The sequence below is a fragment of the Mastigoproctus giganteus genome, chromosome 5, assembly GCF_048544385.1.
Source record: "Mastigoproctus giganteus isolate SK-2022 chromosome 5, ASM4854438v1, whole genome shotgun sequence".
Lineage (NCBI taxonomy): Eukaryota > Metazoa > Arthropoda > Arachnida > Uropygi > Thelyphonidae > Mastigoproctus > Mastigoproctus giganteus.
In genome coordinates this window covers 74792739-74816471 of record NC_143579.1, presented here as the reverse complement: position 1 = coordinate 74816471, position 23733 = coordinate 74792739, and the positions used below count along the sequence as shown (strand labels likewise).

At 38.7% G+C, this 23733-nt stretch overlaps 1 protein-coding gene across 1 annotated transcript in view; it reads left to right on the top strand.

Annotated features, from left to right (window-relative positions):
* The window catches only part of LOC150085497 (uncharacterized), a 333972-nt gene that overhangs the window by 224487 nt on the left and 85752 nt on the right, over window positions 1-23733 (top strand). The window contains exons 13-14 of the mRNA XM_090373297.1: window positions 8860-8930; window positions 20803-20977. Coding sequence (XP_090229423.1) covers window positions 8860-8930; window positions 20803-20977 — 246 coding nt within the window. The remainder of the gene's footprint in view (window positions 1-8859; window positions 8931-20802; window positions 20978-23733) is intronic.

Here is a 23733-nt window from a genome sequence, read left to right as displayed (position 1 = left end):
CCCCCAAGGCAGAATGTGCTGGGCTGAAAGGAACTAGTTGTTGCAGGTGACTCTATTGTCAGGAAAACGGGGAACATATTGTGCAAAAAGGATAGATGGAACAGGACCAGGGTATGTCTGCCAGGGGCAAAGGGTGATGATGTTGTTGTTGTAGGGCAGATATCATTCTTTAAGGGCACAAAGATATCAGATATCATTCTTTAAGGGCAACACTTAAATAGAAAGGGTGCAAGAATATTTGCTGATGCTATCGAGGCAGAGTTAGGTGGTTCCCCGTGTATCCCCCCCAAACTGCTAGATTGGGGGGAATACACGGACTAACAGATTAACAGTAGCCACTGGCAGAGGTAAAAGTGATTCTGCACTACTTCTATTGAAATGCAATTGAGCAGCAGCCTGGAAAGCAAGGCAATGAGAATTTCCAGGACTGCTGGGAGTCATAGTGGAACAAGTAAATACATGGGCTGTGTTAGGGTAACTAAGAGTAGAAACAGGTGCATGTATATTTGCATGTACACCAGTGCTAGGAGTATAGTTAATTAATTCGATGAGCTTGAAGTGCTAGTCAAGACATCAAAGGCAGATATTGTTGGGATATCAGAGACATGGTGTCACACAGACATAAGCAGTGCAGAACTGGAATTTGGGGAGTACAATGTGTATAGAAATGATAGACAGGACAGGAAGGGAGGAGGGGTTATGGAGGAGGAGTTAGTTAAGAAACACATAAAATCTAAGGAAGTGCATCCAATTGATTTGGGTGGACATTGCAATGTTGAGTCTGTTTGGTGTGACATAAGCACTGGGAAAGGAAAAATGAGAGTAGGTGTGTGTTATAGGCCTAATGAATATGATGAGTATAATGAGCAACTGTGCAGAGAAATAGAGTGGGCCAGTAAATTAGAGTGTCTTATAATGCGGGATTTTAATTTCCCAGATATTGACTGGAATTTGTGGGTTGGTCACTCACACACTAGCAAGGCTTTTGTGAATTTATTGGATAATTGTTTTCTACATCAGCATGTTCGGGAGGCAAATAGAGGGAGTAATACTCTTGATCTGATTATCAGTAGTGATTCTTCATGCATCACGAATCTGCAGATAAAGGAACCACTAGGTATCAGTGATCACAGTGTGCTGAAGTGGGATTTACTCAAAGAGGGTAAAGGAAAGGGTGTTTGCTTTCTTAAAGGTGACTACGGTGGTCTGAGACAGTATTTAAATTCTATACAGTGGAACCAACTGATGATGTTACCAACAGCAAATTCAAAATGGGAAGTATTCAAAGAATTAATCTTGGAAGCTAATGGACTTTTCATACCAACAAAGAAATGTTGTTCAAGATTTTGGCCTAAATGGATGTGAGATAAACTAATTAGACATGTGACAGAGAAGAAAAATGCATGGGATACATGTAAATTAACTTGTGACACAGAAGCCTATGATAGATATAAGCTGGTCTATAACCAAGTTGCAAAGGAGGTTAGACAGGCGAAGGCAGATTACGAGAAATCTTTGGCAAAGGATGCAAAGAAAAACAGCAAAGAGTTCTTTACTTATGTAAACTCTAGAAGGAAGGGGATGAATTAGATTGGTCCACTTGATATCGATGGTTCAACCATTGATGATCCTGCTCAGGTAGCTAACAAACTAAATGAATATTTTGCATCTACATTCACACATGAGGAGTTATTCAGGTAGGGGAATGTCAGAGGTGTATTCAACTCTGGCAGTAAGCTAGATAATCTTGTAATAACTGAGAGTAAAGTGGACGAGAAATTGTTGAAGATAAACACAACAAAGGCACCTGGGGTGGATAGGATCTATCCAGTTATATTAAAGGAGGCAGCAAAGGAAGTAAGCAAACCCTTAGCCATAATTATGAGAGCTTCCTTGGACTCAGGGGAGGTACCCATGGACTGGAGATGTGCAAATGTGACCCCAATTCACAAGGGAGGATCAAAGGCTGACACAAGTAATTATAGACTTGTGAGTTTAACTTCTGTTCCCGGAAAATTAATGGAGGCACTGGTTAAAGAAGCACTGCAGGATCATCTAGACAAGGCTTCAGTTATAGCTCGGACACAGCATGGTTTTGTTAAGGGGAAGTCTTGCCTAACCAATTTGATTGGATACTATGATGCAGTCACAAAAGAACTGGATGCAGGGAATAACTTTGATATTATATACTTGGATCTTAGAAAGGCTTTTGACACTGTTGCACATGGAAGACTGCTGCACAAATTGGAGCAGTGTGGCATTGGAGGCAAATTGCTGCTATGGATAAAGGGGTGGTTGAGGGGGAGAAGACAGAGAGTGGTAATCAATGGACACTGCTCATCGTGGACTAATGTTATTAGTGGAGTCCCTCAGGGTTCAGTATTGGGTCCTTTATTGTTTTCTGTATTTATAAATGATATTGATGATGGTATATCAAGCTTAATGTCCAAGTTTGCAGATGATACGAAGGTTGGCAGGGTTGTCAAGGACACTACTGCTGCTGCAACAGGATCTGGAAAGGTTGAGCAGATGGGCTGAGAGGTGGCAAATGAAGTTTAACATTGACAAATGTAAAGTACTACATATGGGAAACAGCAACCCCAGAGCAACGTATCAACTCTGTGGTACTACACTGACAGTGGTAGAGAATGATAGGGACCTGGGGGTGGTTGTGCAGGCAGATATGACGTTCTCTGAGCAGTGCAGACGGGCTGCAAGAGTAGCTCATGGTGTATTGTCAATGATATACAGGAATTTTTCTAGCAGGGATAAGGAGGTGATTATTCCCTTGTATAAGGCAATGGTCAGGCCACACCTAGAGTACTGTATACAGGCCTGGAGGCCTCGTTTCAAGAAGGATGTAGAGCTGCTGGAACGAGTACAGAGAAGGGCAACAAGATTAGTGAATGGAAGAAAGGGGTGCTCTTACGAAGAAATGCTTAAGTTTTGCAAATTACAGTGTCTGGAGACTAGGCACCAGCGATGTGATCTGATAGAGGTGTACAAAGCCTTGAATGGTTTGAGCATGCTCAGTGCTGATGGGATTCTTCCTCTTGCTCAGAATAATCACCTGAGAGGGCATAAATTCAAATTGAGGAAAGACAGATGTAGGATAGATGTGCGGAAATTTGCCTTTAGCCAGCAGGTGGTTGGTAGGTGGAACAGACTTCCATCCCTTGTCGTGGAAGTTGATAGCTTAAATAAGTTTGAGGCTCAGCTGGACAGGTAATTCGAATGAACAGAGGGGTGAAGTGGAAGTGGTTATTTTTTATTTATTTATTTTACTTTTTTTTTTTTTTTTTGGCTGATGCTGCATAAGCTTGCTTTCTTGCATCAAATGCCTCTGCTAATGCTAATGGGTTTGTTAAGGGGAAGTCTTGTCTGACTAATTTGATTGGATACTGTGATGTAGTCACAAAGGAACTGGATGCAAAGAATAACTTTGATATCAGATATTTGGATCTTAGAAAAGCCTTTGATACTGTTGCACATGGAAGGCTGCTGCACAAATTGGAGCAGTGTGGCATTGGAAGCAAATTGCTGCTATGGATTAAGGGATGGTTGAGTGGGACAAAATAGACAGTGGTAATCAATGGACACCTCTCTTCGTGGACTAATGTTATTAGTAGAGTCCCTCAGGGTTCACTGTTGGGTCCATTGTTGTTTTCTGTATTTATAAATGATATTGTTGATGGTATATCAGGCTTAATGTCCAAGTTTGCAGATGATACGAAGGTTTGGAGGGTTGTTAATGATACTAATTACAGTACACTGCTACAACAGGATCTAGAAAAGTTGAGCAGATGGGCTGAGAGGTGGCAAATGAAGTTTAACGTTGATAAATGTAAAGTACTGCATATGGGAAGCAGTAACCCCAGAGTGACGTATCAACTTTGTGGTACTACACTGACAGTGGTAGACAATGAAAAGGACCTGGGGTTAATTGCGCAGGCAGATATGAAGTTTTCTGAGCAGTGCATACGGTCTGCAAGAGTAGCTCATGGTGTCTTGTCAATGATATACAGGAATTTTCCTAGGAGGGATAAGGAGGTGGTTATCCCTTGTATAAGGCAATGGTCAGGCAAACACTGTATACAGGTCTGGAGACCTCATTTTAAGAAGGATGTAGAGCTGTTGGAATGAGTACAGAGAAGGGCAACAAGATTAGTGAATGGAACAAACGGTTGCTCTTACAAAGAGAGGCTTAGGTTTTACAAATTACAGTGTCTGGAGACTAGGCACCTGCGAGGTGATCTGATTGAGGTGTATAAAGCTTTGAATGGTTTGAGCATGCTCAGTGTGGATGGGATTCTTCCTCTTGCTCAAAATAATCGCCTGAGAGGGCATAAATTCAAATTGAGGAAAGATGGTTGTAGGAAAGATGTGCGGAAGTTTGTCTTTAGCCAGCGGGTGGTTGATTGTTGGAACAAACTTCCATCTGTCGATGTAGAAGTAAACTTAAATAGATTCAAGGCAGAACTTGACAATCATTTGGAGCGAGTGGATGGGTGAAATAAGGGTTTTTTTTTTGGCCAAGGCTATATAAGCTTGCTTTCTTGCATTAATGTGCCTTTGCTAATGCTAATGCTAACCTTGGAAAAAAAAAAATATATGAATGATTTCATATTATTATTTCATGTTTATTATACAGCTGAAACCTGTTAAAACGTGATTCTGCTTATAAAGCAAAATAAGCATGGCTCCCGTTTTTAGTCCCTGAAGATCAACATCTTGGATTGCTTGTGGACACATGGCAATATTTTTAGTTTAATGTGAATCTGCAATACATACTAACCTTTGATTTCCATAAGATCAATAATGAACGACTTGTAACTTTACTGCAAAGTGTTTGAACATATACAATATTTTTTTAAAAAGTTCACTGGATGCATGTTTGCTGTTTTGTTTGTATTTTCTGCCAGAGACTGCTCATAATCTGCCTTAGCTTGCCTAACCTCCTTTGTGACTTTTTTGTACTGGTTCCTAGTTCTGTATAATAGAGTTTCACACTACATGAGATTTTATAGGAACCTAACTACCGTGTTATACGAGGGTTACCTGTATTTGTTTTTTCAAGTCTTTCAAAAACCAGACGGTATATGCTATTCACCTAAAAAATCCAGAGGGTATACAGTGGAATCTCGTTAATACAAAGTTCAAGGGACCTAAATTTTCATGTTTTGTAATAACGAGGTTTGTAGTAATGAGGTCCCCCAAAAGTGTCAAAATTTTACCGTTTTTTTTTTTTTTTTTTGGTACATATTGTATATCTAAGAAGAATAATAATAATATCAAAAATTAATTAATAAAATAAAATAAAAACAAATGCCTTGTCTAACAATACAGTAATAGGAATAACATATTTTTTAAAGATTTTATTTTATTTTTAAGATAAACTAAGAGAAAAGCAATATAAATGGAAATGAAAATATTGTACAGTATATACTGTATTTTGATATATACAATATTTTAGAGGCGCCTCCGTAGCCAGGTGGGAAGGAGCAGCAGTGCATAACACACGCTTCTTGATTAGACCGGGGTTCGAGCCCGTCGCCACCAAATATGGAGGATGCGGAAAGGTCAGGGAATGACCACCGCATATCCCGGAGCAATATGGCCTTAGTTGCTAATGCTCCTAAAAACCAAACAACAACAAACAATATTTTAGTATCACAGTAAAAAGAATTACAATCTTAATATAAAAGGAGACATACAAACCATTAACTTTTTAATAAATTACTCTAATTTAAAGAAAGAATTCAATGTTGTTTGCACAGTTCTTTTCTGTATGCATTTTTAACTACAGCACAGACGTTATCAAATGCAATAGTTGTTTCTTTATCAATGTTACTGCAAGCCAACACATTCTCTGTTATGTTCAATGCATTTTGGGCATCTTTTTTAGATGGCAGTGTGTGCGCTTCTTCACTTTTGCTGTCGCTGATAACAAAAACATCAGTCGTTTTGTTTGGTACCCAGCAGCTCTTCTGGTGTTGCTGTGGTAGCAAAATCGCTACCAAAATCCATATGCTCTTCAAATTCGCCAACAAAATCCGTATGCTCCTTCAAATTCCTCCATTCCTCACTGTTGCTATCACATTCGTCTGCTGGACCATGTTTTTCGATGGTGTTCTCTCCAGAGCCACTCTTTTTGAAGCAGTTGATTATTACACTTGATGTAATACTTTCCCAAGCAATAACAAGATTACGGATAGCATCCAAGACATTCCAATTTGGCTACAAATTGTTCCCTCCTTCTATGTTGTGGATCAAGTACCTTATCAGGCAGGCTCTATATGCTCTCTTGAGATTATAAATATGCCTTGATCCAGTGGTTGCATTAAACTGGAGGTATTGGGGGTTAAAAACAACAGCCATATATTTGTCAACTTAAGTATCTTGGCAGAATGTGCTGTACAACAGTCTAGAATCATCAAAATGTTCCTTTTTACTGAAGCCATTCTTCTGTTCAATTTTGATAACCAAGACTGAAAAATTTTGACCGTAAGCCAAGCGCTTCTGTTGGCCTCATAATCACAGGGAAGTTGGTTAACTTTTTTAAAACATCTTGGCTTGGAAAACTTGCCAATCACCAGTGGGCGTAGTTTTGTACTGCCATCTGAATTACAGCATAACAGAACAGTGAGTCTTTGTTTACTTAATTTTCCACCATGACAAGACTCTCTTTGAACAGCAAATGTTTTGTTTGGCAACAAATTATAAAATAAACCTGTCTCGTCGATTAAAAATATCCTTTGCCTCATATTTTTCAAGGATGGACCATACAGAACACAACCAGTCTATAGCCTTTTCTTTGTTGACTAATCCAGACTCACTGCAAACTTTTCGCAAAACCAAGTTATTCCTGTCTTTAAATCTTTGGAGCCAGCCACTGCTGCATTTGAAATCGCTGATACCATGTTATCAAATGCAATAATTACCTTGCTGAGCTAGATAATTTGCCTTTTCTTGCAAAATCTGACCTAATATTGGCAAATTAGATGCACCCATTTGTTGGTACCACTCGAAAAATTTTGTTTGAAGTTCCTTGTGTTTTGTACCATGAATTTGTTTCCTGTTTTTCATCGCTGCTCTAGTGTCATGCACTTCTTCAAGTCTTTTTCGGTTTTTCAGTATTGTATAAAGTAGGTAAAGGGATGTTGTATTCCTTTGCAATGTCTGTTTTGCTTCTTTCCATCCTATCAGCCTCTTGTATAATTTTTAGTTTAATTTCCAGGCTTAATTCTGTCCATCTATGTTTTGTCGCCATAACACTGCTAGATAAGATTTAATATAAACAAATTTTAAATTAATTTAAAGACACAAGTTCCGAAAAAGACACCAGTTCAGATAAAATGGCACAAAAAATAGATTGCTGTATACAATAGCACTTTGAACTGGGGTAACAATTGCAACTGACCTTATTCCCATGGAAAGTGAGGGAGTGCATGTAAACAACTTAGATAAACTTTTTATTCTTTTGTTAATTTAACAACTCCTCCTTCAGAAAGATGTTTTTTAGAGTGCACTTGATGTTGTAGCTACCACAAACTGCTTTTGTTTATACAAAACTAATTTCTAACAAGTCAGTGCCATCCTTCGGGAAGTAGGGAGCCAGGTGGCTGGGGGAAATAATTGGATTGCTCTGCTAAGATTTGTATTAAACATACAAAATGACAATATTTATTTCTCACGGGGTGAAAAAGAACTTTGTAATACATATTAACCGAGTTTTGTAATAAACAAATATATTTACATAGAAAAGCCTATCTTTTTTTTTGCAGAGGAATGGTATGTGCTTCATATAAATGAGTACTTTGTATAAACTTAGTTTGTATTAACGAGATTTTACTGTACTTGCATATACCCTCCACTACAGCATTGGGTCTAAGCCTTGAACAGTATTTCTTAGTTAATATGAAAAACCTAGTAACTTCTATGATTACTTCCCTGAATGCTTCCCGTTTAGAATTTGCTGTTGGTAACATCATAAGCTGGTCCCACTGCATAGAATTTAAAAACTGTTTAAGAACACTGTACGCACCCTTATGAAAGCAAAAGCTTTACCCTTGACAGTAGTTATGTCATTATTAAATTCCACATTAGTGCACACTCCTACTCTCATTACCTATAGCACACTCCTACTCTCATTTTTGTTTTCCAAGTTCTTATGTCATGCTAAACTGACTCAGAATTGTACTGGCCCCCATGTTGACTCAATGCACTGCCTTAGATTTAATATGCTTCTTCAATAAGAGCATAACCTCCTACTCCTCCTATCCTTCCTGTATACATTGTACTCTCCATATTCAAATTCAGCATTCTTAGGGATAGCAGAGACTCCATGTCTCTGCTATCCCTACAAAGTCTGAATTTGATGACAATCAGTACTTCAAATTCATAAAATTTATTTACAGTGCTCCTAGCATTAGTGTACATGCAAGTATACATGTTCTTACTTTTAGTTACCCTAACATAGCCCGTGTATTTATTTGTTTCATGATAACCCACAGCAGGGCCTGAAATCCCAGACACCTTGCTCTCCAGGCTGCTGCATATACCAATAATAGCAATGCAAGAGTTACTTTCACCTCTGCATACAGCTCTAGTTAATCTATTCGTCTGTGTATCCCCCCAAGCTAGCAGTTCTCAAACCAACTATCACTGCTTTAATAGCATCAGCAAATATTCTTGCATCCCTTTTTATTCCATCCCTATAAAAACAGTCTCTTCTGTTAACAAATATATTGTGTTAAGTTGTTCTATTAAGTTTGCATATTTTAATGTTTTTTCTGTTTAGTTTTGTTTCTGTCTGATATCAGATAGAAACAAAATATAAGAATTCAGTCATTCTTCCAGGCCATCAGCCATCTTTGTTCCTTCTGACTGCCACAGCAAGGAGGTCATTCATGTTTCTTGTAAATCGCTTGGTAAGTTTCAAATTTTAAAAGATGAAACTAAGAAATGAATATAATATCATTGCCTGGGGAGGAAAAAGAAAAAGAAATTCATAAATGGCTACACTACTGTAAGTGATTAAATTTGAGATTTTGAGAAAAGAAATTTTGAGGGGGAAAAAAATACCCACACACCTATTGCGACCAGCTTTCTCATGGACAAAGGAAGGTCTGAAGATTAAAAAAAAAAAAAAAAAAATTGACAAAATGCACTCGGGGAAAAAAAAATAAAATAAATAAAATTATGACTTTTTGGGATACAGCTATAAAGGCTAGGATGATGAATTTTTTCCTTTTGCCCCCAGGCATGTACAGGGTGTCTAATGTTAGCCATGCTAATTTCATTTCATAAAATAGTGCACAGATGGATCTGTAATTTCATTTTTGTTTTTTTAACCAAATTATCAATCAGATGATTTTGTCATGTCATATAGTATATAAGGAAGCATTAATATTGTGTAGAGTATTTATGTATATGTATGCTTTATGAATACATATACATAAATGGGCCCCAAGGAGTGCATATGTGTGTGAGTGTATACATATTTCTGAGTAATTTTAAATAACATTTAAAAATACATCATAAATCTTCTAGTAAGTGTTGCTTATCTGTGTTTCTAAGTAATTGTAGATACAGTTTATAATAGGTGGCAGCAGAATCATAAATCAGCTGACTGAGAGCAAAAAGAATTCCAGTCCAGGTACAAACATAAGCACTTATGCTGCCCCAGTGCTAATATACTCCTTTGGGATCATAGATTGGACTAACACGGAGCTGGAGTATATCATGAGAAAGACAAGGACAATGATGACCAAGGCTGTCAACACCACTCTAAGTCAGCCGTGGAGAGACTGACAATAACTCGGAAAGGAGGAAGGGGCCTGATACACCTTGTCGAGCAACAGAATACATCGATAGCTAACCTGAAGAATTACCTCCAGAAAAACACAGCCTTTATTCCTCCCTAAAAAAAGGGAGGAATAACCCGTACACCTTCTCTCACCTGATGCACACAAATGACATAAAACTCTATGCCTGAACTCAGAATCAACTCCAACAGCTACTCCTAATCACTGAAGAGTTCAACACTGACATCAGGATGCAATTTTGCCTAGACAAATGGAAGACCCATGGATTACATCAAGGACATCCAGTCAGATGAAACTAACAACTGAAGATTGGTGAAGAGACTGAAGCCATGACTGACCGACAGACAGACAAGTAAAGTACCTGGGGATGATGCAGGCCCATCAGTTAGAACACAAGAATATCAAGGCCTGCCTGACTGAGAAATACCATCAGAAACTGGGAAGCCTGCTAAAATCAAAGCATAATGACAGGAAAATGGTCACAGCTATAAGCACTTACACAGTCCAGTACTAACATACTCTTTCAGGTTCATAGATTGGACCAACACTGAGTTGCAGGCGATTATGAGAATGATCAGGATAATGATGACCACAAGCCTCAACACCACCCAAAACCGGCCATTACATAATATATATGATCATAGCCTGTAAAGAAGGAGGGAGGAGATTGACTAACCTCAAACAAGAGAAGGCAATTAAGAAGTTGCATGATTACTTCCAGGAAAACACAGCACCAATATATCAAGCCGTAAGAGAGAGATAAGCAAATGGCACACAACAAAGAGCCCACACTGAAAACTGACACAGATAGAAGAAATAAAGACAGAAATTTGGGCAAAGAAGACGCTCCATGGCAGACATTACAACGACCTCCATAAAGACTACATAGATAAGATGGCTTCCAATGCTTGGCTCACAAACTGAAGGCTCTTCTCCGAGACTGAACGATTCAGTCCATGCTTGCCATCCAAGAACAGATAATCAACACTAGGAACTACAGAAAATACATTGCTAAGGATCCTGGAATAGCAGATGACAATTGTTGACGATGCCACCTGGCCAATCCATTACATCACTGCAGGATGCAGGGCGATTACCCAGATGGATTACACTCACAGACACAACCAGGTGGTATTTTTGCACTTGCTTCTGATGTATTATCAGAAGGATAATACATCAGAAGCAAGTGCAAAAATACCAGCTGATCAGATAAAGTTTACCGTATTACAAGTACAAGCCTCAAGCCTTACTAAAGACCACTACTCACAGACTATACTGGGACTGTGCCATAATGACGGACAAGACGATTCCACAAACCAGACCAGATATAACCCTCATCGACAAGAATGAAATGGCTACCTATCTGATCGACATAGCAGTACCCAACACAAGCAACCTCCAGAAAACATATGAGGAAAAGATCAAAAAGTACTTAGACCTAAGACAGGAAGACAAAGATATGTGGCATATAGAAGAAGTAATGATCATTCCGATTATTGTGTCAACTACCAGCATCATACCAAAGAGCCTCCATAAGAACCTAGCAACAATAGGCCTCCTAGAGAGGCGCCTCCGTAGCCAGATGGGCAGGAGCAGCAGTGCGTAGCACATGCTTCTTGATTAGACCAGGGTTTGATATGCGGTGAGCCCGTGCCCACCAAATATGGAAGATGCGGAAAGGTCAGGGAATGACCACTGCACATCCCCGGAGCAATATGGCCTTAGTTGCTAATGCTCCTAAAAACCAAACAACAACAAACAAGCCTCCTAGAGAACACTTACATGGAACTCCGGAAAGCCGCAATCTTGAACATTTGTAGGATGGTAAGAGAGTTTCTCAACCAACAGCAACAGGCAGGGGTAAGTGGAGAGGATCCCACTCCTGGAAGATCAGGGTCTGCAGTGTTTTCTGTAGGCTAGAAGAGTCCATCGGTGGATATCACTATAGTTAAGTAAGTCACACCTGAAGGATTGGTTTCATTAACGTTGGTCTGATCAATTTGATCTTGTTGTTGGAGTTTACATGTCAGGATGTTGTTGCCCCTGTTCTCGGGCAGTAGTTGCCCTATGCTTGAAGAGGGCATTAGCAAACCTACAGAAGGCTGCATAGTTAGTCTTGAGTTGCAATTAATTCTAGTGCTTCACCTTGGGTGTAGCAGCTAGTCTCAATTTCAAGTTGTCTGGATGTCCATGTGCAGGTGACAATCGTACATCAGGTGGTCCCAAGATTTCCTGTTTCTACAGGTGCAATCTGGGGTGTCTATGAGGTCCATGCTGTGGAGTTTTTCATTGGAGCTACCATGGCCTGTCAACAAAAAGAAGGCATGGAGCTCTGGAGTGAACCATTTAGTGTGGTTTTTTGCTATTGTTAGTTACTACTAATAAGAATTTATGGGTGATTGCTCCGTGCTGTTTGTTGCTCCATTTCTCCTGCCACCTGGAGACTAACAGCATTCTTATTCTAGTCGGATATTGTTTAGCAGGTACGTTGAGGTCTATCTGGATGTTTTGAGCGATTTCCTGTATATTCCTTATGCCAAGAAACTTTATCTGGTGATAAGCAACTTCCATATCAAGGGGAATCTTGCTGGTAAGGACCAGTAGTGCAAAGGTGGAGATTCCTCTGCAGGTCCTGGTCATTGCTAGGAGGGCAACCCTTTGGGCCTGTAGTAGTTGATTTCTCTCAGCCTGTATGTTGACTTTGTGCCCCCATGTCTCTGCTCCATATGTTATTATTGGAAGCATAATACAATTGTAGTATAAATTTAGAGTTCGGCGCAAGGCCCCACTCCGTAGTAATATTAATAATCCTTATATATGTCTTGGCTTTTTCATACTTGACATGTTGGAGGAAAGAGAGTCTTCAATCAAAGATTACTCCAAGGTATTTTGTGTTGGCCACACTTTTAATGGATTGGCCATTGTACCTAATAGTGGGTGGCCTTGCCAGGTCCAATTTCCCCCTGATGAGCATCTGTACTATCTTGTGTTGGGAGATCTGTAGCTTATGCTGAGCAGTCAAGTCTTGGAGGTATGTCATGATTGTATTGATCTGTTGTTCTATTTAGGCTCTGGAGTTTCCCTCTACCAGCATGGTAAGTTCATCTGCATATGCCAGGAAGGTGTTGTTTGGGTATTCTTTTCTCAGCCAGGTATCAAATACCATTGTCCAACACAGGGGACCCCCCAGGATAGACCCCTGTGGTAGCTTCTGGTAACAGGCCTATGAACTTCCAGTTGGTTAGATCTGATGAGAAGTGTTCATTCAGAGAAGTAGCTGGTAAACAGCAGATAAAATGGGTTCAAGACTTCAGCCTTCCTGAGTCTCTCCAGGGCACTCTTCCACCATAAGGTGTCAAAGGCCCCTTTGAAATCAACAGGGAGAGCAAGCAACTACTTTTTGGTGGTGTGGTTTACTAAAGAGAGCTCTGCATCGCATCTGCAGAGCTCCCTTTAGTAAACCTGTACTGGTGAGGGAATGCAAGATGTTTGTGATGGTAATAGGTCAGTACTGTGTGTGCCATCAATTTCTCAAGAACTTTGCCTAGAATTGGCAGCAGGGCAATGGGTTGATATGAGTTTGGATCCAGTGCAGGCTTGGTAGGGTTTTTGACTAAGATTTTGAGTAGTGCCTTCTTCCAGGTCTGAGGGAAAGTTCGCTCCTGTAGACATGTGTTGTAAAGATTTTCAAGAACACATGGAATCACCTTCCAAGCTTGTTTGAGGATTTCTACATCAATTTCATCAATGCCAAGGCATTTGCCAGCCTTGCTTGATGCTATGGCCTCTTCAGTCTCTTCTCTGGTAAAAGGGTCTTCTTCAGTTGTACCTCTGTGAGTGAGATTGTTGATTCTCATGGTTGTTTGCTTTGTTGTCTCCTGGCTTGTGTCATCTTGGTAGACAATGGCATCAAGAATCCTATTCATGGACTCCTTCCAGGAGGTAGTGTCTTCATTTTGTCCATCTTGGATAGAGGAGGAGATTTCTCCAGGATGGCATTTTATGGTTACCAGCCTGTGCACAAGACCCCAAGGGTCTGCATTGCCACTTGTTGTACTAGGGTGTCTCTTTTGTTTGTGTATTTCTTGATGATATAGCCACCTCATATCTCTTTACCGCTCCAGAATAATTGCTAAATCATTCAAGCCCATGACTGCTAATTATGATTAATGTTTGTATTGATAATTTACTGTAAGCCCCACTTTTTTTTTTTTTTTTGTTAGTTGTAGGCGCATCGGCTTCTGTGGCCATATTGCACCTCCCAAGGTTTTTGCAGTACTTTGATCCAAGCCCGAGGCGGGAATCGAACCCGCGACCTTTGGGTTGCCGGGCAGGTACTTTACCCACTCGGCTAGCCCGGTCGGCTGTAAGCTCCACTGACCTGGTGGTTGTGCCGGAGTATAAAAAGGAAAAAAAATAAAAAATTTGACTCCCAGAGTGATCTCTCCTGACTGCCCTTGTTTGCAGTTTATAGCTGTGAGATTGTTAGTCCACTGGGGGACATGGTTGGATCTTCTTTTCTTCCTCTGGATAGAGATTTCAGATGCTTATATGATTGCGTTTTGCACCTCTTCAGCCTAGTGATGTGCAGGGAGCCTTCTAAGGCATTCTGAGTCCTGTTCACTTATTATATGTTAAATCTGGGATTTAAATGTGTCCCAGTCTGCTTTTGCAATTTTGTACCTTCGCAAGCTGTTTATGTCATGCCTATGGCCCGGTGTGGTTCTTTGGATTCTGGTTATGATTGCGTTGTGGTCCACTGCATATTAACTCTCCATTCTGTTACTTTTCTGCTTAGAGAACTAGTGACTGTGGTGAAATCTATGAAGGAGTGACCCATGGGAGTAACACGGGTAGGTGGATGGCCTGGTCTGTTTAGAATTTGCATATTGTGTGCCAGCATCACCTCTTCAAATAATTCGCCTTTGGGGCATGTACATGAACCAAAGGCAAATTATTTGGTTGAGGTTGCATTTGCATACTGCAATGAGGAGGTCAGAGCCCCTTAGTTTATTAATAGCATGATCCAAATAATTGACATACAGATCTGCAGATTGGAAGTCCTGACTGCATTGTGAATAGAGGATTATCAGATGTAGCTATCCTATGGAACCCTCAACACATGCACAGGCAGCATGGGTGTATGAGCTTATGCAGCATCAGCCAAAAAAAAAAAAAAAAAAAAAATCACAACATTCCCTCCAAATGCCTGTCCAGTTCCTCCTTAAATTTATTCAACCTATCAACTTCCACAACGACAGATGGAAGTTTGTTCCAGAAATTAACCACCCGCTGGCTAAAGGCAAATTTCTGCACATCTATTCTACATCTGTCTTTTCTTAATTTGAATTTATGCTCCCTTAGGTTCGTAATCTGAACAAGTGGAAGGATCCCATCAGAATTCAGCGTGCTCAACCCATTCAAGACCTTATACACCTCAATCAGATCACCGTGCAGGCGCCTAGTCTCCAGCCACTGCAATTTGCAGAACTTAAGCCTCTCTTGGTAAGAGGATCCCTTCATTCCCCTCACCAATCGTGTTGCTCTTCTCTGCACACTCAAGTAAATCTACATACTTCCTAAAATGAGGCCTCCAGACCTGTATGCAGTACTCAAGGCGTGGCCTGATACAGAGGGATAATCACCTCCTTTTCCCTGCTAGCAAAATTCCTATATATCATTGACAAAACCCCATGACCTGCCCTGGTAGCCTGTCTGCATTGCTCAGAAAACTTCATAACTGCCTGCACAATTACTCCCAGGTCTTTTTCATTTTCTACCACCTTAAGTGTAGTACCACACAGTTGGTACATTTCTCTGGGGTTACTTCTACCCATATGCAGTACTTTGCATTTGTCAAGGTTAAACTTCAGTTGCCACTTCTTAGCCCATCTGCCCAAATTATCTAGATCCTGTTGCAGTAGCACACTGCCATTACTGTCATTAACAACCCTGCCAACCTTTGTATCATCTGCAAACTTCGACATTAAGCCTGATATACCTTCATGAATATCATTGATAAATATACAAAACAACAGTGGACCCAATGCCAAACCCTGTGGGACTCCACTAATAACATTAGTCCACGAATAGTAAAACCCATGATTACTAGCCTCTGTCTTCTCCCACTTAACCATCCTTTTATCCATTGTAGCAACTTACCCTTAATACCATTCTGCTCCAATTTGTACAATAGTCTTTCATGCGCAACAGTGGGAAAAGCTTTCCTAAAATCCAAATATATGATATCAAAATTATTTTTTGCATCCAGTTCCTTTGTAACCACATCATAATATCCTATCAAATTTTTCAGACAAGACTTTCCCTTAACAAACCCATGCTGTGTCTGAATTATTGCTGCAGTCTTGTCTAGATGATCCTGCAATGCATCTTTAACCAGTGACTCCATTATTTTACCCGGAACAGAAGTTAAACTAACTGGTCTGTAATTACTCGTGTCACCCTTCGATCCCCCTTTGTGAATTGGGGATACATTTGCACATCTCCAGTCCATGGGAACCTCCCCTGAGTCCAAGGATGCTCTCATAATTATGGCTAAGGGTTTGCTTAGTTGCTTTGCCGCCTCCTTTAATATAACTGGATAGATCCCATCTACCCCAGGTGCTTTTCTTATGTTTAACTTCAACAATTTCTCCTCCACTTTACTCTCAGTTATTACAAAATCATTAAGTATCCTGCTACAATTTGATAACCTTCTGCCATTTTCAAACCTTAATAATTCCTCATGTGTGAATGTAGATGCAAAATACTCATTCAGTTTGTTTGCTATCTGAGCAGGATCATCAACAGTCTAACCATTGATGTCAAGTGGACCAATCAGATTCATCCCCTTCCTTTTAGAGTTTATATAAGTAAAGAAATTCTTGCTGTTTTTCTTAGCATCTTTTGCCAAGGATTTCTCGTAATCTGCCTAACCTTCTTTGTGACCTGATTACAGACTAGCTTATATCTGCCATAGGCTTCTGAGTCGCTTGATAATTTATATGCATCCCATGCATTTTTCTTCCCTGTTACGAGTCTCATTAGTTTATTAGATAACCATTTAGGCCTAAACCTTGAACAATATTTCTTAATAGGTATGAAACTTTTAGTAGCATCCACGATTAATTCCTTGAATGCTTTCCACTTAGAATTTACTGTTGGTAACATCATCAGTTTATCCCACTTGTTATATTGATGTAATCAATAAATTACATTAATGTATGGAGTGAAGGGAAATCAGAGTGGAAACAATGCTAATATTCGCAATGCCCTTAGGATATGGTGCTACATCAACTTTGGAAACTAATGGAAGTAGGCATGTTTTGGTGGAAATAAACTTTTCAGGATTCCATAGTAGACTTTGAATAGTTTTTTTATTATTCAACGTTCAGATATTTTTAACAAATTTGGTTATGGAAGATTTTGATCTTGCCTTGTATACATGGTGTCCATAAAGTCCATGTGCACTTTAAAACTGCAATAACATAGGTTCTATATGAGATAAAAGCAATCTATAAAATGCATTGGAAAGGTAATTTATTCTAATTTGTGCACAAAAATAATTACTTAATTTTCTCTAATTTTGTTTTTAATTTTTTCAGATAATCTACCCTACAAGAGATAGCTTCAATAGAAGAGAAAATGAACTGTCATCTGGCTAGCAGAGCTTGAGTTCATATCACTGATTAGAAGAAAATTTATGGCACATTCTGCAAAGGAAGCACCACACAGAAATTCAGTTTCAAACTGAATGAAAAAGTTTAAAGAGGCGGGTTCTGTTAATGATAAACCACGAACTAAAAGGCCTAGATTAAACAAGGAAATTCATCTGTTGAGGAAACTCTTTAGCAAACACAATGAAAATCACTAAGATAGGCATCTCTGAAACTCGGTGTTCCTAAGGCAGTAGTGCACAACAAAATTTTTATAGTGAAATTGCAAAAGTGATCATACAAGATTCAAGTGCATCAAATATTGCTGGAAGAGGATTACCATACAAGATTAGCTTTCTGTCACTAATTTAATCAAAATGTTGGAAGTGGCATCTTGCAAGGTGTGGCTATTAAATAATGAGACTGTAACAATAAAATAAAAAATAATGAAATATTTTGTACTTTGCAAGTTATTCCCTTCAAAATAATTTCCTTGGACTTGCACATGCTGTTCCATATGTTTCTTCCAAGTACAGAAACATTTCTGGAAGTCGCCTTCTGTAAGCCCTTTTAACACTTCAGTTTGTTTTTTTCTGCATATCATCAATGGACTGAAAATGGGTTCCCTTAACTTCCTTTTCAGTTTAAAGAAGAGAAAAAAGTCACAAAGTCTGGCAAGTAGAGTGCATGTTCACACACAGGGGTTTGTTTTTTTGGCCAGAACTGGCAAACAGAGAGCATGTTGTGTGCTGGAACATTGTCTCAAAGAAGCATTCAACCACCCATCCACAATTCAGGTCTCTTTTCAAATTTTTTCATGCAGCTTTGTCAGAACTTCGATGTAGTATGTTTGATTGACAGTCTGATTTGATTCAGCCATAATAATTTCTTTAATACTGAAGAAAACAAGAAGCATGGTTTTCATTTTTGCTTTTGACATTCTTGCTGGGGAATGTTTTGTTTTCCTTTGCATTGACTGTCTTTTAATTTTTTGGTCATACTGGAATAGCAACTTTCATCGCAAGTAATTAGAGTACTCAGAAAGTCTGGATATTTTTCAGTTTTCTTCAAAACAACTTCACAAACTTGGAGTCTTCTTATTCTTTGATCTTCATTCAAAATTTTTGGCACCATCTTGGCACATGCTTTTCTCTTGCCTAAATTTTTAGTTAAAATATTGTCTGTTTCTTTATCCATATTGAGTTTTGTTTCAACTATTCTAATGCTCAAACAATGATCACTTCTAATCTTGCCTTGCCTGGTGCACATTTTCATCAGTTTCATGAATAGTGTGGACTGCCTAGTTGTTCAGTCTCTTCCACATTCTCTTTTCCTTCAAAAAATGTTTTATAGCATTCAAACATGTGAGCTCTTGACATAGTATCTTCTCCATATTTGGTGTTACAACTCAACTTTTATTTGGTGTTTTCTTTAGTTTTGTTAAAAATTAGAGGTTGATTCGCCATTAGATTCTTTTGTCTTTTTTTCCTAGCAAACTGCAAAAATACAAGGTAATGAAACCTGTCTTACTGCACAGTGAATGAGTGTGTTAGAACGTAACTTAGCAGACAATTAGGGAAAGGTTCAAGGTCAACTGCTGTGCCTTTGTTTTACAGGTGGAGCTTGTGTGAAGTGGCTGTACGTGCAGGCTTGTTATTTAATAGCCACATTGTATCTCTAGACAATGTTTAGTGATGAAATAATGTTTTTTACATTAGTGGCGAAATGAATCACCATAATTGACATATTTGAGGGAGGAAAGAGAAACTTCAAGAAATTGGGGAACATGAAAGGAATTTCCCTAAAGTCAATGTCTGGTGTGCCCTAGACAAAATATGCATAATTGGTCCTTTTTATTTTAAAGAAACACTGGTTAATGTTGATAGTTATCTTGCAATTCTGCAGGAATTTTTTTCATTATTGAACTAAGACTAATACAATTAAGAATTGAAGCCAACAATATGTTTTTTCAGCAAGCACCTTGCCACTTTGCTCAGAATGTGACAGTTTTTAAATGAAGTTTTCCCAAACGGATGGATTGGCAGAGGTGAGCCAATTGTTTGGCCAGCTTGCTTATCTGATCTGTCCCCATTGGACTTGCTTCTATGGGAGGCATGTTAAAAGTGTGGTGTACTCCTTAAATTAAATGATCTTTGTACTGATGCTGATGGGATTCTTCCTCACTCAGAATAATCGCCTGAGAGGGCATAAATTCAATTGAGGAAAGACAGTTGTAGGATAGATGTGTGGAAGTGTGCCTTTAGCCAGCGGGTGGTTGATTAGAACCATCTGTCAATAGCTGGAACCATCTGTCGTAGAAGTTGATAGCTTAAATAGATTCAAGGCAGAACTAGACAAACATTTGGAGCGAGTGGATGGGTGAAATGAGAAGGTTTTTTTTTTTTTTTTTAGGCTGATGCTGTATAAGCTTGCTTTCTTGCATCATATGCCTTTACTAATGCTAATATTTGTGATTTATGGTACCAGGATCACAAATGAAATTAATTCTGTAACTGAAACACAACTGGAGAACTGGAGTACATTTTGTATCAGTAATGATGGAAGTTGCGTTGAATCATAACGATGTTATGATTACATATGCTAAAAACTAGAATAAATTATCTTTCAAATGCATTTATAGATTGTTTTTATCTCACAGGGAATTTAAGTTATTGCAGTTTTAAAGTGCACAAGGACTTTAGGGGAATCCTGTATACATGGGAGAAAGTTAAGTGTGTTATTTTAAAAAGTTTTATGATAGTGAAAGCAGAAACAGCAAACAGGTAATTTCATTTGAAACTTAATCCTCGATTCTTTTGTAAATTAATTACTTTAAAATTTTTGAAACTGAACTTAAGCATTTTATTGTAACTTAAAACCTTAACTTATATTTAACTTAGTTATATATAACTTAATTTAAATATTTGTATTATTTATGAATAGTTTATTTTATTAACAAACTATTTTTTAATAGTTTGTTTTATTAAAAATGTTTTTGGAAGTAAAATGCAACAATTTCTTATTACATATCCTAATAGATTTCCTATTCTGCAGTCACTAATGAAGTGATACAGGAATGCATCGTGAAAGTTGTGAAAGTAAAATCTGATGCTTATTCTTATGTTGTAATATGAATTCTTCATAGAATAAATTAGTTATTATTAATATTATAGTGTATTTTGAAATTCTAATTGACATACTAGAATAATACTTTTCATCAAGGTTATATCTTGTTGAAACATAACAAAAGAAACTAATTATGAGAAACTTAATTTCATAAGTTTCTCATAATTGGAATGTAAATTTTTTTCTGTTTTCAGAATGTGGGCTGAGACCCATGGCACTAACAGTTCGACAAAGAATTGTTGGTGGTGAAAGCACAGGGAGTGGTTCCTGGCCTTGGCAAGTGGCATTATATAAAGAAGGAGAATTTCAGTGTGGTGCAGTTCTTATTTCAAATCAGTGGTTATTGTCTGCTGGGCATTGCTTTTACAGGTATTTATTCTAATTATTTCTCAGTTTTTTTTATAATTGTCAGTTGTTGAACAAATTTTCATATTTAATAACACTTCTGTTTCCACATAGCTTTAAGTGTACAAGGATGGTTAAGTGTTGACCTTGACTTCTATTTTTTTTTTTTTATGGAGGGTGTGCACACCAGAATGACAAAACACTTCTCACTTCTTTGTGGCAGATGATAGGAACATTGCACTGGCTTTGATACATAGCCACGCAGAGTGCATAGGACCAGAGGCGTAGCTAGGTTTTTGGCACCCTTGGCAAATTCGTGGCTACACACTTTTTTTCGATAACTGGCAAAATTATGATAAATAATAAGTACAGTCGGATCTCTTTTAATGAATTTCTTTATAGCGAATTTTTCTATTTAGTGAATTTTTTGAATTCTCCTTGATAATTATATTTAAAATAGTTTCCATAGAACTAAAAAAAATGTCCACATAATGAATGGATTACGAGAGGCTTAACTAGGTACGCATTGTTCGCACCTCTGGTCTTCAAACACTTTAGGCAACAGTGCTGTTGCTAAGCAAGAATTAAGAACTAAAGAGATTACCATCTTCAACTTAATAGCCAACTTACAGGTTCAACTTTAACCTGTAAAATCTATCCAACTACCTGTCCCACATACTGAGAAGTCGCGCTGGTCACCTGCTTTCTATGTGTCCCTAGCCAGTGGGCAGATCAAGGCGTATTTCACATTCAAACAATAGGCTGTGGTCAACCTTCTACTGTAAGCATCCTATTAGAGATTTAGGAGAGAGAGTAGTTTTCCTTTATTGGAAAACCATGCTCTCCTAAAGAGTGGTTTATAAACACCATTATGCCTGGTATTATGGATTATGAAAAGGCATTTGGCTTCATACAGCATAAGGTTATGTTTCGGGCACTAGAAAGACAGGCATAGACATCCAATACATATTGATTTTGAAGAAAATATATGAGAACACTACCTTCTTTATTAGACTAGACAAAGACAGTAGCAAATTTAAAATTGAGATAGGAGTTTTATTATTATTATTATTAGCTATATGGTTCAAGGAAGCCTGAGGCTTACGCTGCACCAGCCAAAATAAATTTCTGAATTACCCTGAGAGAGATTGTTGTTTGTTTGTTATTTTGGTTTTTAGGAGCATTAGCAATAAGGCCATATTGCTCCGGAGATATGCAGTGGTCATTCCCTGACCTTTCCGCATCCTCCGTATTTGGTGGTCACGGGCTCGAACCCCGGTCTAATCAAGAAGCGTGTGCGACTCCTGCCCACTTGGCTATGGAGGCGTGCACAAGAGTCAGAAGTAGAAGGGGAATCACCAAGAAAGAGAAGAATGATGATATCCAGTTCAGGACCCTGGGTGTGCCAAGCTCATACTCATCAGATATGAGTCCCTGGGAGTTCGACAATGAGAGACAATATCTCCGAAGTTGTTCACTGCTGCCCTTCAAGAAGCTTTCAGAAGATTGAACTTGTCGCAGAAAGGAGTCAATGTGAATGGAGAGTACCTAAACCATTTACGATTTGCAGGTGACATTGTGAACATAAGCCATAATCCCGAAGAATCAGAGGAAAATCTTGTATTATATTTTTTTATATTATGATATTAGGGTCGCCCGTAAATGATTACATCTACCCATATATTTATTTTGTCTGTAATTTGCACGTGTTCTCTGGTCGATTTGCCTGTTTGCTGGATGAAAAAACCCTAGTTTCTTGGGGGGGGGGAACCTTTCTATCTACACCTGAGACTGACTAACTCAGCCACAGAGTGAAAAAAGCCCAGTAAAGTTCCTCGCATCATCGATGGGGTTCGAACCCGGGCCTTTTCCACCCGGTGTGGGGAGGACGGTGACGATACCACTCTGCTACCCGCTCAGACTGCTGAACGGTATTAATGGAATTAATCGGCGATTATCATTTACCCACCGACAAAATTCCAATTGCTGGGTGTCATCTCCTAGTTGAAGGTGTTGCACCTGCTGTATGTGAAATGGATACAAGCCGTGCTCCGTAATGTTCGCCATACTCTTGTCTGTGTATGGCGAACACCAATAAGCATAGAAACTCTTTGTGTGCTAATAGTAGGACGATGTTCTACCAACTGAAGAATGTGTTCTATTTCATCCATATTTTGTTCATTTGCATATTCAAAAGAAATATGAGCTCTGGGACTAGTATGCATGAGACTAGTATAATTTCTAAAAGAAATTATACTAGTCTCATGCAGTTTGGTGTAAATGCTAGTAAATGCTCTTGAATCCGATATTCTGCAGTTAGGAAACCGTCGACAGTATTCTGTACAAGCAGCAATAGCACTTCCACCACAAAAACCGTAGACAAACACCATATCAGCATATTCAGCATGTGTGAAGATGTGTGGCATTCTTAACAACGCTTCTAACAACAAACAGCATCAGGTTATAACTCCTTGGTCACATCTGATTCAGGGTGCAGATGTGCAGCATTCTTAACAACACTTCTAACAACAAACAGCGTGTTTATAACAAACAGCGTCAGGTTCTTGGTTTTCAAGGAGCTATGTGCGCCAGTTTCAAACATCTGTATCTCCGTATCCATTGAGAATTGGACACATGTTTATATGAATGTTTTTACTCAGAATAATCGATACTATAACCTACCAAAACATTTCCTATTCATCCTGAATCACCCTGTTAAGATACGATATGAATTAGGTGCTGTTACAAGGTTTTTGCCTCGGGCGCCACGAATGCTAGCA